This window comes from Phaseolus vulgaris, chromosome 11 (genome assembly GCF_051622355.1).
Source record: "Phaseolus vulgaris cultivar YP4 chromosome 11, ASM5162235v1, whole genome shotgun sequence".
NCBI classification, from domain to species: Eukaryota; Viridiplantae; Streptophyta; class Magnoliopsida; order Fabales; family Fabaceae; genus Phaseolus; species Phaseolus vulgaris.
Window position 1 is genome coordinate 47,859,033 of NC_143508.1, and position 16,236 is coordinate 47,875,268.

Here is a 16,236-nt window from a genome sequence, read left to right on the forward strand (position 1 = left end):
ATAAATACTAATTTATGTTTATAGATTCAACTTTTATGGTGTTTTAATTTTTTATTTTCTTCATTCTTAAAAAAATAAATTTTAAACTAAATATTTTTAATTTATTACTTTTTATTTTTACATTGTAAAAACTCATTTCTTTCTTCAATAATTATATTTCTAACAATTTTAACCATTAAAAATATTTTTCTTACAACCAATACATTTATATTTTTAATGCATTCAAAATTAAAATTATCAATTTTTTTTATTTATTATTTTTTATTTATTTTTGAAACCATGCTATATAGAAAAAAAATGTTAAATAAAGAAATAAAAATAAAAGAATACTAGGAAAATAAAAATATCTGCTTTTCGCACTCTAATACTTCTAAACTTGCATTTCCATTATCGGGTGACTCAAATTGAAAAAAAAAATACATTTTAATATATTTCAGTAAGTAGTTTTAGATTTGAAAAATATTTTTTAAAATATACTATCTCTAATATATTAATATATATATATATATTAATATATTTTAAATTATATAATCCGATAATATGTTTTAAAATGTATATATTAAAATGTTTAGAAAGTGATATTCAGAATATATTAATACGTTATGGAATATATATTTCAGAATATACATTATAAAAACACATTTGAGAATATACAATCTGGATTGTATTAATATATTCTCAAACACATATTTTAAAATATATTTTAATAAGAATAAATTTGAAAATTCAAATTTCATGAAGAAGCAGATCATACAGTCCCTCTTTCAAGTTATATCCGATAAAAGATGGGTGCACAATTTTTTTTTTTTCAAGAAATATAAATACTAACGAAATAATTAATTTATAATGATTTAATTGTTAAGGCTTTTACGATCCCAAACAAGTATGAGCAGTATAATTTCAAGATTCTTATGAGAAAATATTAAGTTTAGGAAAATCAACCGCCAAGTGTTAGCTTAAAGGGTAGCTTATTGGTAATATTGCATTGACTTATTTAATAATCATTTTCGATCATTGTTACCAAATGAATTTTGAATTTACAACAAAATGATAAATCTCCTAAAAAATTTTAAAAAGTGAAAACATTGTGAATTATTCCATTTATCTCTTGATTAAGAGTAGTCATTAGCATAATTAGTAGTTTTGACTAGAAGAACATTAAGACTTTTTAGAAGGAAATATAATATAGTTTGAGTTGAGTGAACTAACACTACAAGAAAATCATGAAATAGAAACCAATTTTTAGATACCAAAATAATTAGTTACAATAGGAACTAAAATAGAGACCATTTTAGAAACTAAAAAAAAAAATCGGTTTCTAAATTAGTTTCTATTATTGTTAAATAGTTTCTAAATTGGTATCTAATTAGCAACTAAGGTTTTAACTACCAATTTTTTAATTTCTAAATTTGGTAGCAAAAACCTTGCTTAGATACCAATTTAGAAACTACTTAACAATAATAGAAAATAATAGAAACTAATTTAGAAACTAATTTTTTTTAGTTTCTAAAATGGTCTCTAATTTAGTTACTATTGCAACTAATTATTTTGGTTTCTACAAATTGATTTCTATTTCATGATTTTCTTGTAGTGTAAATACAAGAAATAAGTATATTACGATTATTGAATATCTCAAATCACTATAAATAAAGTGAATTTATAATATATAAATGACAAAAATTCTTATTTTATAAATTAGTTTTACAAGATTAAATTAATCTTAACTCATTTATTATAGTATCGTATTATTGTGTCATATAGTATATATTGTTACATTTTATAAGTTGATACTAAAAAAAATTGTTTAATAACAATTAATTTTAAAAATAAAAAATAACTAGTTACTAAGTTAGATACTATTTTATAAACTAAAAAAATTAATTTATAAAATAATTTTTAAATTAATATGCAATATTAGTTGCTATAATTTTAACTACTAACTACTTAAAAACTAATTCTAAAATTAATTTATGTTTCAGTGAGATAAAAAATTATAAAATTCAACAACAAACTCTATACCAAATCTGTTTTTTAATTACAAGCTACCAAGACTATGGAGAGACAGGAGAGACGATGGGCGGAGAGTTGGAGGAGGCCTGAGGGAGGGAGGAGGCCTGAGGGTCATAAGCCACAACTTTCTTCAAGTAGATTTACCACCTTCTTTTTCTCAAACTTCCCGGACAATTATGGAGAGTATGATCTGATTAAGATTTTCCAAAGGTGGGCTAGGGTGAAAGAGGTGTTAATTTCTCGAAGACTCAATAGATGGGAAAGAAGATTTGAGTTTGTTAGATTCTTCAATTTGGATAATGTGGGAAGATTGGAGACGAAGTTGGACCAGATACACATTGGCAATACGAAGATGTACGTTAACCTTCCAAGATATAGAACAACTGAGTCAAACAAAAGAATGGATGGCAGAGAGTGGCAAGAAAACAACAATACGTGTATGGTGATAATAGTAAGGTGTTTAGAAAACAACACGTTCAAGGTTATGAACCCTCGAATAACAGAAGTAAGGTGGTATGGAAGGAAAAGAAAGGGAAGGAGGTTTGTTGGGGCAAACAAAGGGAAAAAGGTTTGGAGAGGGAACAAAATGGAACAATCCTATACAGATGTTGTGAGAAGAAAGCCCCAAGAGCAATGGAAAGGTCGTATTATTGAACTCAACACAAAGTTCTACCTTGGATGTTAAATAGTGTGGTCGGTCAGGTGCCAACAGATTTTAATTTCGACCATTTGTGTGAGGAGTTCATTAAGGGAGGGATGAATATGATCAGAGTGCGTTATATGGGAGATAACATGGTGCTTCTTACACCAAAGGGAGGAGAAAGGATGGAAAATTTGATTAAGCTCAAGAAAGATTGGTTTGAGAGTATTTTTTAGGTTATAGAACCTTGGTCGAAATCCTTTGATGCAGGCCATAAATTGGTATGGGTTAGATGCTATGGTCTACCCATTTATCTGTAGAACAAAGATTGCTTATCTAAAGTGGCTGGTGAGGTGGGGTCTTTGGTTACTATTGACGCAGCAATGAAGTCATGGGACAACTTAGAGTACGCCAGAATCAAAGTTTGTCTTTTCAAGTCGTGTAGTGCAGGGTTTTCAAAGGGTATTAGGATCAATGGCAAGGTGTACAATATTAGTTTTGATGAGGAAATACCCAGTCAGGACAGTAGCCTATGTAAGTGCACCTCTTATCACTTTGCACCTTCTGTGATACAAACTGACAGATGACTAAGGACACAACAAGAAATTTCCAAAAGGGTCAGTCATCTCAGTATACAAAGTCAGGTCCCACCAACCCTGAGAAAGCATCAACAAAAGAAGAAGCTGTAAATCAGAGCACCTAAAGTTCTTCCTGCTAGTCTTTTTAAATGATTACAAATATGTTGTAAATAATTGGGCTCACTTTGGGGGTCCAAATAGCAAATATAGACTAGAATAAGGTACCTTTAGTATATTAGGGGGTGTGGATAGCATTTTAGCTTATTCCTAGCCCATTTGAAGGCATTTTGACCTAGTTTCTAGAAGGACAAGCCTAGGATGCGGGATTGACTTAGTCAAACTTTAAGACTGTCCATTTTTCCCCTTTTCCCATCCTACCCCTTTAGCTTGTTCTCCACAGCTCCTTCACCTATAAATAGAAGGTCTACCTAGTGTATTTTATAAGTTTAATGAAATAGAGAAAAGTTACTCTGCATTTTGTGAGAGATGCATATTTTCTGTTTTTGTCCAAATATGCAGAATGAAGTCCAGAAATGTGAGAGGACTTTGGTGCCTCTTATCCTGTTTTTACTGGTAGATCAAGCTTTTGACAACATACATGTATCTCCCCAAGAGGAAGGATGTCTTGATTAAATGAAGCAGTAGAAGGAGTGTTTAAATAGAGGAGGAGGCAAAGGAGTGTTGTCTTTGTAAAGGTTTTGGGGTCACTGGCAATGTAAGAGCAGTTAAGAGGGCTTTGGAATGTGTGGAAAACCCTATGGTCTAAGTCTTACCTCTAGGTGTTAACAAGAGGTTCGGGTATGGAGATGTCACAGTGGTGCACATATAGAGTAATCTAAATGATTTTTATTGCTAATTGGGCTTTGGAATGATTTTTTTGTGACCAGTAGGTTTATTTCAGCTGCAAGCAATCACCTGTTCATGGTTCATGGTAATTGTTTCTGGTTTTTTTTTATATGGATTGGAATATCTTGAACTATTTTATTGAAATGTTATCTGTACTTACTTTAATCAATTGCTCAAATTCTTAACATTAGATAAAGAAAAAATTATCTAAATATGTTTTAATCATAAGGTCTAAGAGTTTTATAAAAAAAATGTCTTACTCATGGCTTAACTTATAGTGTTAAGAGACGTATTCCTTTTCTATTCATCTCGATCATATAGGTTCAATGATTTATTTATGAATAAATTAAAAATGAAATCTCTACTTCTTCGAAAATAGGTTTTCTCCACTTCTATATTAAGATTTTATATTCCTAACTTATTCACAATATTAAAACCTAGACAATCCTAATTTATTAAAAACAATGAAACTATTTTTTTTTAAATTTATTAACCGTTTTCATTAGTAACTCAAATTTATTGTAAAAACTAAAGATAACCAATGTTTTAAAAGAAAATTGTTAAACCAATCATGATTGAAGTTCTGTATAATACTCACCTTATATTTGAACCTTCTATTCTGAAGTTGTTGGCAACTAAATTCCTGCATGACACCCCAAAAATGTTATGATGATGATAAGTTTCAACACATATATATATAGCTTGACACACATACAAATTAATATGTAAAAGAGGAGAAGAAAATAAACACAATACTTACAACTGTAAATTTGGTTCATTTACCCAAGAGGGAAGGTCGTTTGATAGATTATTGTATGACAAATCTCTGCAAAAAAGAAAATAAATCCAAATGAAGGATACATGTTAGTTTAAAACCGAACAAACCCTTAATTTTGATTTGTGAAATATATATATATATATATATATATATATATATATATATATATTAAATAGAATAGACATTAAATAAAAATAAATTTTAGTGATAAAAAATAATTAGTTATTATATTGACTAAATTAGATACTATTTTAGTGATTAAAAATTATTGATATCTAAATTTGTTTCTATTATTGCTAAGTAGTTTCTAAATTGATATCTAATTAGCTACCAAGATTTTAACTACCAATTATTTATATTCTAAAGTTGGTAGTTAAAACCTTAGTAGCTAATAAATACCAATTTAAAAACTACTTGTCAATAATAGAAGTTAATCTAGATACCAATAATATTTTTAATCTATAAAATAGTATCTAATTTTGTTAATATAGGAACTAATTATTTTTTTTTTCTAATTAATGGTTTTCTTGTAGTCAGAATATCACTCTTAGACTCTGTATTCATTGCACTCATATATAGATGAATATAAGTTTCATCATTCTTGTATACAAATCTTACATCTGATTGATTGTTTAAGGAAGAACACATATATGACAAGTCCCAACACTTATCCGAAGAAGAATCTAATCTAAAAGTTATTTTGTCTCGGTAAGTACAATATTTTGTATCTTTTTCTATTAAAACATTGAATCTAAGCGTAGAGTAAAAAACAAGCATTCATGTTGTAAAGCTTATAATTAGAAATACATGTAAATAATAGTCATGTTGTAAGTAGGGAATGACCTTACCAATACTTCTTTTCATATAATGATAACTCTTGATTTTGTTCAAATTTTATAGAGTAATTGTAATTCCTTAGGGTTTCTTTTATTTTTTTTTTCTATTCTTAGTTTAGATTTGTATTTTTCTAATAAAATTAGATTTTTTAATAAAATATCATAAAAATTGCATATTTTTTAGCTTATATATTGGTTGAACCATCTCACGAGTGTTTTGATCAATTGTAGGAACATTTTCTAAATTGGACTTTGACCTTAAAAGCTTGAATGAAGATATGCCATGAAGATTGGAAAAGTTGAGTTAAAAAGCAAATTTTTTTAAGAAAATCGACATTAGACAGTCAATAAGTCTTTGTTAACTGGATGGTCAACACTGCCTTGAATGAAGAAGATGAAGTAGTTATTTTAGTTTTAGAACTGATTGTGTGTGCCCAATTTTTTTTTACCACCAAGGCCCATTCATTTGTAAAGCTTGAAACTTCTATAAAGAATTATTAGAGCGAAGCTTAGTAGAGAGACACAACATAGTTAACTAATGAAGTAGTTTAGTTTAGTTTTCTATTTTTTGTTTTTGACGTTTCCAATTTTATAAAATTTTCTCTATTTTCTTATGAATTTATTTCTTATGAATTTTTCTCCATTGATTCTCTTCTCTTTATTTTCTATGTTTTGTAATTGTTGTTCAAAGTTGAATTTGGTTTTGGAAATGGGTAACAACGAAATGAAAACCATGTTAGAAGATGCTTGGTGTTGGTATTTTCTTCTTCAAAATTATTTCAAAACTCTATTTTCAATTGAAAGTAATTTATCTAAGAAACATACAAATAGATTAGTTGTGTGTTTTCTTTAGCAATAAGGATTCCAAGTTGTAAATTGACGTGGAATATTATTAACCATAGTTATTTGCAGTCATTTACTTTTCTCGCAATATAAGGTTCTATCATTTACTTTTTTTGCAATTTACACTTTATGCTCTAGCTTTCTTTTTCTTTCTTTTTATCTCTTCACAAAGCTATTAGTCGGTCTAGTAAGTGATTTCTTACTAGATGGTTTAACAGTTATATGAAAAATCATTCTACATAATTCATTTTACTTTCTGCACAACAATCATTAAAAGGTCTAAGAAGCGATTCCAGAGTAAATGATCTAATATTTGTAATTCATTATTTTTGTTTCATTTCTTTTGATTTTCATTTACATTACATTTTATTTTCATCTTTTTACTATTTTGTCGTTTATATTTCCATCTTTACATTTTGAGTGTTATTAGATGGTCCATTAGACGATCGTCTATAGACAGTTTAGCACTCACTCTGCCTTATTTTTTAGTTTGCTTTGTAGTTCCATTATTTAACTCCAATTTTCCATCTTTTAATTTGTAAGAGAAAGATACATTGAATTCTTCATTGTTGAAGAAGGTGCTTTAATGCTTCCAAATCTACTTTGAAGACTTGAGGAATTTGTTGTTGTGTTTGTGTGTTATTTAGTAGATTTTAAGTTGTTAGTTCACATCTAGTATTGATCCAAGTTCACTTGATTCTTAATCTCTTTTTGAAAGAAGTGTTTTCTAAAAGTTGTGTTAATTTTAGTCAGTTGTTTCGAGCTTTTAATCAGTTGAAAAAGTTGTTGTTCAAAGTCTGGTGATAACAACAAATTTTTCATCTAGTTGTTTTGTCATGACAACCGATTGAATTACACTTAGTGTTTTTCAAAGCTTTTGATAAAACTTTGGTTTCTTTTGTCTTTTTTGTGAGACAAAAATAATCGGTTATTTTGATATAAAAAATGACTGCTTTATGTGAAATCTTTAACCTTAAAAGAATTCAATCAGTTCCTTTTAAAAACAATCAACTATTTTTTACACAGAATTTTGTTATGAATTTCAAACTATTTTTAAATGTTTTTAACTGCTTTCAATTAATGATCTAACAGTTTAAACTGCTTTTTAAAGCCTATATAGAGGTTGTTTTGTGATCTTTTCAAAAGCTAAGAAAGAGAGTTTTATAAAAAATGTTTTCAAGAAAAGATTAAGAGCTTTTGGATTATTGCTTGTGTGTGAAGTAAGAACTTGATTTTCTATTCAATTGTTCCACTGCTTTGTAAAGCCAAGGTGTACTCTTATTCCTTCTTTGAATACTGTAATTATGTGTTAGTCGGTTTCAAAAAAGGGTTTATGGAAACTGTGGTGTTGCCAAGAAGTGTTGTGTGTTCTTCAGGGGGTTCAAGATCAACATTCTTGGTGTATGTTTTGTAATCTAGTTTTGATTGCATAGTGAATTATCAGTGGTTAGAAGAGGACTGGATGTAGCTCTTGGTTTAGAGTGGACCAGTATAAATCTCTCTGTGTGAATCTTTCTTTTCCTACTCTTATACATTACTTTAATTTCTATTCTTTACATTCTGCTGCATTAAACAATCAGTTGTTTCGATAAAACAACTAGTTAATTTTTCATAAAGAACTGTTAATATAAAAATTCATCCAGTTGAACAGAAAATCAATTGATTAATTTTACAGATATTTTCACTCTACTTTTAATCTTTGCGAAAATCTTGTGAAAACAATTCACATCCCTCTTCTTTTCACCATACATTCTAACATTGACATGATATATTGTCCTTGGATTTGACCTAGGTTGAACCTATACCAGATTAGGGAGAAACATAGTTTTATTTTGAAATTAGACGCAACTAATTGTTCTATCATAAAACTTAATCAATTGGTTAAAAACTTGTTGTAATCTTATTTTAGACAAACCAATATAAAAATATTTGTGTTGTGATTTTGTTTACCTTGTTTTAATTCAATTATGTCACCTTAATGTCTTTTGAGAGTTTGCAAAAATTTGTTTTCTAAACTATCATCCGTTGTTCTCATTATTCGAATCAAACCTTGACTGCTTTATAAAATATAAATTTACATACAATTTTGGGTTTTTGAGAAAGTTTAATTATATTCTATAAAACAAAATTTAACCTCTCTTCTTCTATTTTTTGTTTCTATTTTTACACATGCCATATGACTTGACCTTGATACCAATATAGTGAAGAAAGAAACTTGTGAGTGATATAATAAGAATAAATCTAGTTGGTCTTTAGAGTTGACAATAACAATGGTCATTTCCTAAAGATTATTTTCTCTCTAGCAAATGGGTAGTCTATCTTTATATGTTTATTTTGTTCATGGAAGATTTAACTTATTGCACTATGGAGAAAAAACTTGATCACTATGGAGAAAAAACTTGATTGTACAAATAATCTTAATATCCTGAATGTCTCTAAGCTTTATCTATTAGATAAATTGTTTAAGCCATGTGAACTTATAGGAAGCTAGTTCCATTTATTTGACTTTATTCATGAGATGACATTTTGACCAAGATACTAATACCTAGAAGTGGATCTCTTATTTCGTGGCTTGCTCAATCAACATTGACATAACAAATTATTTTCTTATTTTCTTTTCCTTTATATAATCTCCGTACCTTATTGCATTTTTATGCATATAAAACTGTGTATAAAATATCTTAATGAGTATTATAAGGGGTTATGAATTGATTTATTGACATTGTAATCCATAAGATATTGGAGAAATTGCTATCTCCTTATTCTTCTTTTAAACCTTCTCAAGAGTATAAACATAATCTTTTAAAGCTCAAGAAAGAAGTAGTAGCATCAAATGTTTTCAATACTTGGTTATGTGCACATTACATCTAATTATCCCCCCAAAAGAACTATGATGATACAAAATAATGGTGGTGTGTACTCCAATCATTCTCCTTCTTCATCTTTTTCAAGTAATAGTGTGAATAAATTAACTTATAAGGAAGGAGATTATTAACTGTGAGGTGTATACTTGTGCATGAATGAAAGAATTTTGTTGATACAGGAAAAATATATTTCTTACAAGATGTTTCATCAATAACAAACTTTGCAAGAGTGATTATTGATAGAGAAATTGCAAAAATGTTACAATTAAAAGAATGACGAAGAAGCTTGAACTACCCATTTTTTCTCACTTAACCTTACAAGTTACAATGGCTAAGAGAAGAAACAAGAAGATTAAAATAAACAAATTTTTTATGTAAGTTTGTATTATTTGTTTTTTGTAAAAATATATTGCAAAAGTTTTTCCGCATTTGAACTTAAGAGAATATGAGTTATTCATTCAAATGATTGATATGAATTAAGAAATATAAAGACACCTTAAAATCCATTTTTAGATACCAATTTTAGAGATAAAAAATAATTGGTTTCTATATTAACTAAATTAGATACTATTTTAGAGACTAAAAAAATTATTGGTATCTAAACTAGTTTCTATTATTGAAAAGTAATTTCTAAATTAGTATCTAATTAGCTACCTAGATTTTAGTTACCAATTATATCAAATAGCAAATAAAGAGATATGCAATAAATCAATTAATAACTTAACAACCTACAAATCTGGTAACCATGAGATAAATCAGGTAATATCTTAACACCCTACAAATCTGGTAACCATGAGATATATAAGGTGATCTTGTTTTATTAAAGATACGCATCAGATACGGTCTATAAGCAAAATAACCCACTATGAACATTATAAATAAACATTGTCACACAAGATTAAGGTACACTTTTATCAATATATCAATCACTCTTATACAAAACACTTACTTGATCGTTGGAGAACCTTCTGCAGGTTAACTCTCAACCAAGTATTAGAGAGCAAATATGAGAAGGAGTAGGAGAAACGGCCGAGCACTAAGGAGCGAGTATGAGAAGGAGGAGCGACCGAGGGATTAGAGACAATTGTTCAAGCCAAGTACTATCTAGACCTTATCAGTCTATACAAGTACAATTGGCACCCACTATGGGGTTGAGATAGATTCGAAGAACAACAAATGGTTTCAACAAGGCAGATGACAAACGAGAGAATGACAGAAACCGAACAAGTAGCTATGTTCCAAACCTTACAAAGAGAGATGGTAGAAATGCGTCAGAAGAACAAGAAGAAGATATAAGCCCTTTGCCAGAAGAATGAGAAGGAAGTATGAGTCCTCTGAGAAAAAAATGACTAGATGAAGCAACAACTAGCCAGGATCAAACCCAGAAACGGACAAGGGCCTTGAAGGCCAGATCTAGAGGTTAAAAGTCCACCATTCAAACCAGGGCCTCAAGGGTCAGATTCAGAAGCTGAAAGACAACCCTCCGCGGAGAGATCCGAGAATACACAAAATTAGGAGAGGACAACCATCGTTCGATCTCAGACTCATCAATCCTCCAAGAAACATTCAGAGCGTATTCTTCTTCTAGAGAACGAACCAAAAGAACACCCCTTTACTGATGAAATCATGGAAGCACAACTCTCTCCTAATTAGAAGGGGCTGAAAATCGATTGATACAGCAATAACACTGATCAGGGCGAACATATGGATGTATATAAGACTCAAATGAGCCTTTATACATCAACTACTTGGTGTTGTGTCGAGTATTCCCCACCTTACTAAAAGAAGTGACACTTAGTTGGTTCACAAGGCTTCCCCCTAACTCGGTGGATTGCTTCATAGCACTTTTGTCCAAGTTTGGTAGTTAGTTTGAAACCACTCGATCGCATCATCTCACATCCATTGCACTTGTTAACATACGACAAGAAAAAGGTGAATCACTCTAAACCTTCATGGAGAGATTCAATAAGTTATCTTTAAATATCCAAAATCTGAGTTCGGAAGTGGCCATGCATCATTTGGTCACAACCCTAGGGTCAAGACGTTCGCCAACAGTCTATGCAAAAAGCCAGCAGCTAACTTAGGCGAATTGAGACAACTAGTGACAAAGTTCATGCAACAGAAAAATTGCGTGATTATCGCTATCAAGTATGAGCAGAGAATGGTGGAGATGAAGGAAAAGAGAAAGATTGAGGTGGCCAACACACACCCAGAAGAGAGTTTGTGCACCATTAATTATTAACACTATCACTTCTTACCTCGAAGCACCCAACGGTCACATCTAGGCTCTTCTAGATGAATCTCCCTCAAGCCTGGGGGCAAGTGTATCGATCAGAGTTGAATGAGCCGCGTCACTTGGCTTCGGTGACTGACCGATCAAATGAACTGATTATATTAAATAACAAATAAAGAGATACATGATAAATCAAGTAAACTCTTAACACCCTACAAATCTAGTAACCATGAGATAAATCAGGTTATATCTTAACACCATACAAATCTGGTAACCATGAGATAAATCAGGTAATATTGTTTTATTAAAGATATGTATCAGATACAGTCCATAAGCAAAATAGTTCATTATGAACATTATAAATAAACATTGTCACATAAAGAGTAAGGTACGCTTTTATCAATATATCAATCACTCTTATACATAACACTTACTTGATCGTCGGAGAACCTTTTGTAGGTTAACTCCCAACCGAGTATCAGAAAGCGAATACGAGAAGGAGTAGGAGGAACAACCAAGCACCAAGAAGCGAGTACGAGAAGAAGGAGTGATCGAGGGATCAGAGACATTTATTCAATTTGGTAACAAATACTATCTAGACCCTATCAGTCTATACAAGTATAGATTCTAAATTTGGTATTTATAACCTTGATAGTTAATTATATACTAAATTAGAAACTATTTATCAATAATAGAAACTAATTTAGATACCAATAATTTTTTTAGTCTCTAAAATAGTATCTAATTTAGTCAATATAGCAACTAATTATTTTTTGTCTCTAAAATTGGTTTCTATTTATTGATTATCTTGTAGTGTTAGGGGAGGTTAAGATGGTATAACCCGAAAGTGGTTTTGTGTACTCTTTGTAACCATGAGTGATTTGTATACTCTTGCAATCATTAATTTGATTAGTGGAACCTCTTGAGAATTTTTCTTAAGAGAGAACTAACGTAGCCATGAGTTTAAGTGAACTGGTATAAAATATGTTTGTACTATTTCTATTGCTTTTGTGCTAGACAGTATAATCTATTTATCTACTAAAAGAGTCTAGGCTCTATTCAACTCCCTTCTAATCTCTGTGGTTAGTTCTTAGCAAGGCTAGAGGCATGATCTAACAAATTGTATGAAGAGCTATAAATAAGCCATAAACTATCTATTCTTGTTCAAGGGAGAAAGGTATGACTACTAGAAGCTCATGAAAAGTACAAAAATAATTTTTTATATATTTTTATTATATATTTAGATTATCGTTCATATTTAAACCTTTGTATACAAGTTCTTCAAAAACATTTTTGTGACAATACCTTTATTAAACATCTAAAGGATAGTCATTAGACTCTTTGATAGTTCATTTGTTTTCCAATAAACTGTGAAAAGTTTTCATAATTTTATTAAATATCTTGTAAAGTTAACTTGTTTTTTCATAGAGATTAGGCATACAAAACTTTCCTACTTGGGCAATATCTGCAAAAGTTTTTCTAATATAGACAATGTTGGTAAGTTAATAAGGTTGGTAGTGTTCAAGAAGTTGTTTGAGTAAAATTCAAAGCTTATGCACAATTTCTACATGTGATATATAGTTGGAGGGCTCATTTCTGTCCTAGTATTTTAAATAAGCAAAGTAATAAATAGGATTCAAATAGTTGAATCTTACTCACATATTTTGAAGAGATGAACTTTTTTGCCTCGGCAGAGTGCCACTTAGCATGTTATTTCCAAGAAACCTGTAATTGGATAAAAACAAAACATCCTTTAAACCTTGTTAGATGGGATATCAAAAATACAATGTATGACATGTCGGAATGCAATATGGCAACAACTTACACGTAAGAGAGTGAACTCGAGTTGAAAATTGATTCTGGAATGTGTCCTGAGATGTTATTAAAGCTTAAATCCCTACCAATAGCCATCAAAATATATATTAAAGATATGGATACAAAACCTTATAAAAAAAATTAATATTGATGGTGTCTTTTTTAATTCTTAGTTGTTTATCTTTGTAGAGGTGAATAACCTTTATTTTGTCTTTGTCTGTTATGATTCTAGTATTTATTGATTGATTAGACTATTTTTTTCTTTGGCTAGACCTAGAACGGGTGTGTACACCTTGTATATATTCAGACTATTCGTTATTATTTCAAAACAATAAAAAAGATATTCATTTTCATATCCTTTGTCTTTTTATTCTTTTTTTCATCTTTGTTCTTTTTTGTTCATATTTGTTCTATTTTATAATATGGTATCAGAGCCATTTAAAGTCTATCCTAACAAGTGTTTGTTGGGCCTATTGTGTCACCCGCTATCGGGCCGTTATCGGACCACCCATAATATATTGTCCCATGCACGAGTTGTCACTCTCGGTGGGAGGAGGGTGTGTTGGAGATCCCACATCGACTAGAGATGAGAATATTTCATTGTATATAAGTGGGTACAAACCTTACTCTATGAGCCGGTTTTATGGGATTGGGTTAGACTTAAAGTTCACTTCCTAATAATATAATTTTTTTTAATCTTTTTCAAATACGGCATAACTATAACTATAATACAAGATACTAGTTTCTATTTTGCAAATAAAATATTGATAATAATGTAGTACTTATTTTACAATATCCCTTATATAACTAGTTAGTAATTTAATTAGAAAGAAATTATAGTGTAACACTTGAATGTCATTCTTATCTAGTTTAACACAAGCACATGTAATACTCACAATTGAGTCAAATTTTGAAACTCTCCAATGAAGGATGGAATTGAACCATTAATATTGTTATTCCTTAGTTCTCTGCAAAAAGTATAGATTTTTTTTTAATTGCATTGTGGAAGATAAATAACAAGTAAAAGAACTCGGATTGCATTGTAGAACAACTTGTGTTCATTAGTAAAGTCAAGGGTCTTACAAAAAAACTAAAGATTTCATATTCCTTAGAAATTCTAGTGAGGAGCTCCCGTTGGACATGTCACTTATTCTCCTACATTCATATCACACATTATTTATTAACATTCATCAATTAAAAGTATAGTAATCATAGAAGAAACTAGTGATCATACTCACAACTCTGACAAAGAAGTCAACTTTGAAAATGATGAAGGTATTGAGCCTTTAAAAGAATTTCCCTGAAACCTCCTATTAAGACACACCAATTAATTTTAATAAGTAAAATATATTTAGGGAAGACACTTAAAGACATTCAACATCAATAAATTATGGGAAAAAAAAAATATATATATATATATATAACAATAAAATTAAATAGAAACTAGTTTTAAAAATAAAAAAATAATTAGTTGTTAGAGTGACTAAATTAGAGACCATTTTGAAGACTAAATAGATTTTTGATTTCTAAATTAGTTTCTATTATTGTTAAATGGTTTTTAAATTGATATCTAATTAGCTACCAAGGTTTTAACTACCAATTATTTAGATTCTAAATTTGGTAGAAAAACTTTGGTAGCTAATTAGATACCAATTTAGAAACCATTTCACAATAATAGAAACTAATTTAAAAACTTTTTTTTTTAATTTTTAAAATGATATCTAATTTGGTCACTATAGTTTTTAAAATTGATTTTTAATCAATAATTTTCTTGTAATGATAGGAAATGAAATTCAAATTTTAAAGACAAGTATAATTATAAGATCTTTCTACTAATATATTATTCATTTTATGTGAAACTTTTAACAGACAAATAATCTAAAAGAGAGAGTTGAGTTGTAATGTTATCTTACAAGACTCGAAGCTTAGACCAATTCCCTATGAAGTCTGGTATTTGGCCTCCGAATTCCATGTCTGAAGCCCATCTGAAATTAATAGAAAAACCTTTGTTATGGTAGAAGTTCCTTTTTTAAATCAATTATTATAAGGTACATAAGAATATGAATAATTTACACTGTCTCCAAATTTGTAAGATTTGCAAATGTGGAAGGAATTGGACCACTGATTCCTGAACTATCAAAGTACCTACAATGAAATCATTCTTTTTATTCTCTTGTAATCACAATAATGAGGTATTGTGTATAACTTTTTAATAACTAATTCTGAATTAAAAGACCAAAGCATTGTTCAACAGTATCAGCTTATAGACAATAATAAAGAACCACTTTTTGCTTCAATAATATTAACTCAAGAAAAATTTATGTCAGATGTATGTCAGTTAAACAATATTTTGGCATACAAGAAAACAATGCTTATGTATGTAAATTTATGGATTTAGAAGTATAGTAAAAGTGTTTATTATAGAACTCACAGTTGTTCTAACTTTGTCAGTTTCCCAAGTTCTGGTGGAAGAGATCCTGAAAACTTGTTTGTCCCAAAAGCCCTACAAATATAACAAATAAATCTCAATTGTGCCATCTACAGAAATTTCTCATGACACCATCTCATAACTTGGGTTTATACAGTTTGAAACTTATAAACTTATTACTTAACTCAATTCTAATTGAATACACTAAATTAATTTTTTACCGGTCAGAACCGGACAAGCTAACACTCGGTCTTGGAGACTGACTGATCGGGTTGAAATACTCCATGAGAATTAGGATCACATCCCACTAAAACCGGGTAATGTCCTGGGAAATTAGGGAACCTTCCTATAAATCAGTTAACACT

The 16,236-nt window shown here is 29.5% G+C and overlaps 1 protein-coding gene across 1 annotated transcript in view; it reads right to left on the bottom strand.

Moving 5' to 3' along the window:
* The window catches only part of LOC137825778 (putative LRR receptor-like serine/threonine-protein kinase At1g56140), a 31,946-nt gene extending 17,541 nt beyond the window's left edge, over nt 1-14,405 (bottom strand). Inside the window, exons 1-5 of the mRNA XM_090297634.1 lie at nt 14,340-14,405; nt 13,454-13,525; nt 13,288-13,353; nt 4,835-4,900; nt 4,673-4,717 (exon numbers count right to left, since the gene is read on the bottom strand). Coding sequence (XP_090153760.1) covers nt 4,673-4,717; nt 4,835-4,900; nt 13,288-13,337 — 161 coding nt within the window. The 5' untranslated portion in view covers nt 13,338-13,353; nt 13,454-13,525; nt 14,340-14,405. The remainder of the gene's footprint in view (nt 1-4,672; nt 4,718-4,834; nt 4,901-13,287; nt 13,354-13,453; nt 13,526-14,339) is intronic.
* Nucleotides 14,406-16,236: the final 1,831 nt, after the last annotated feature.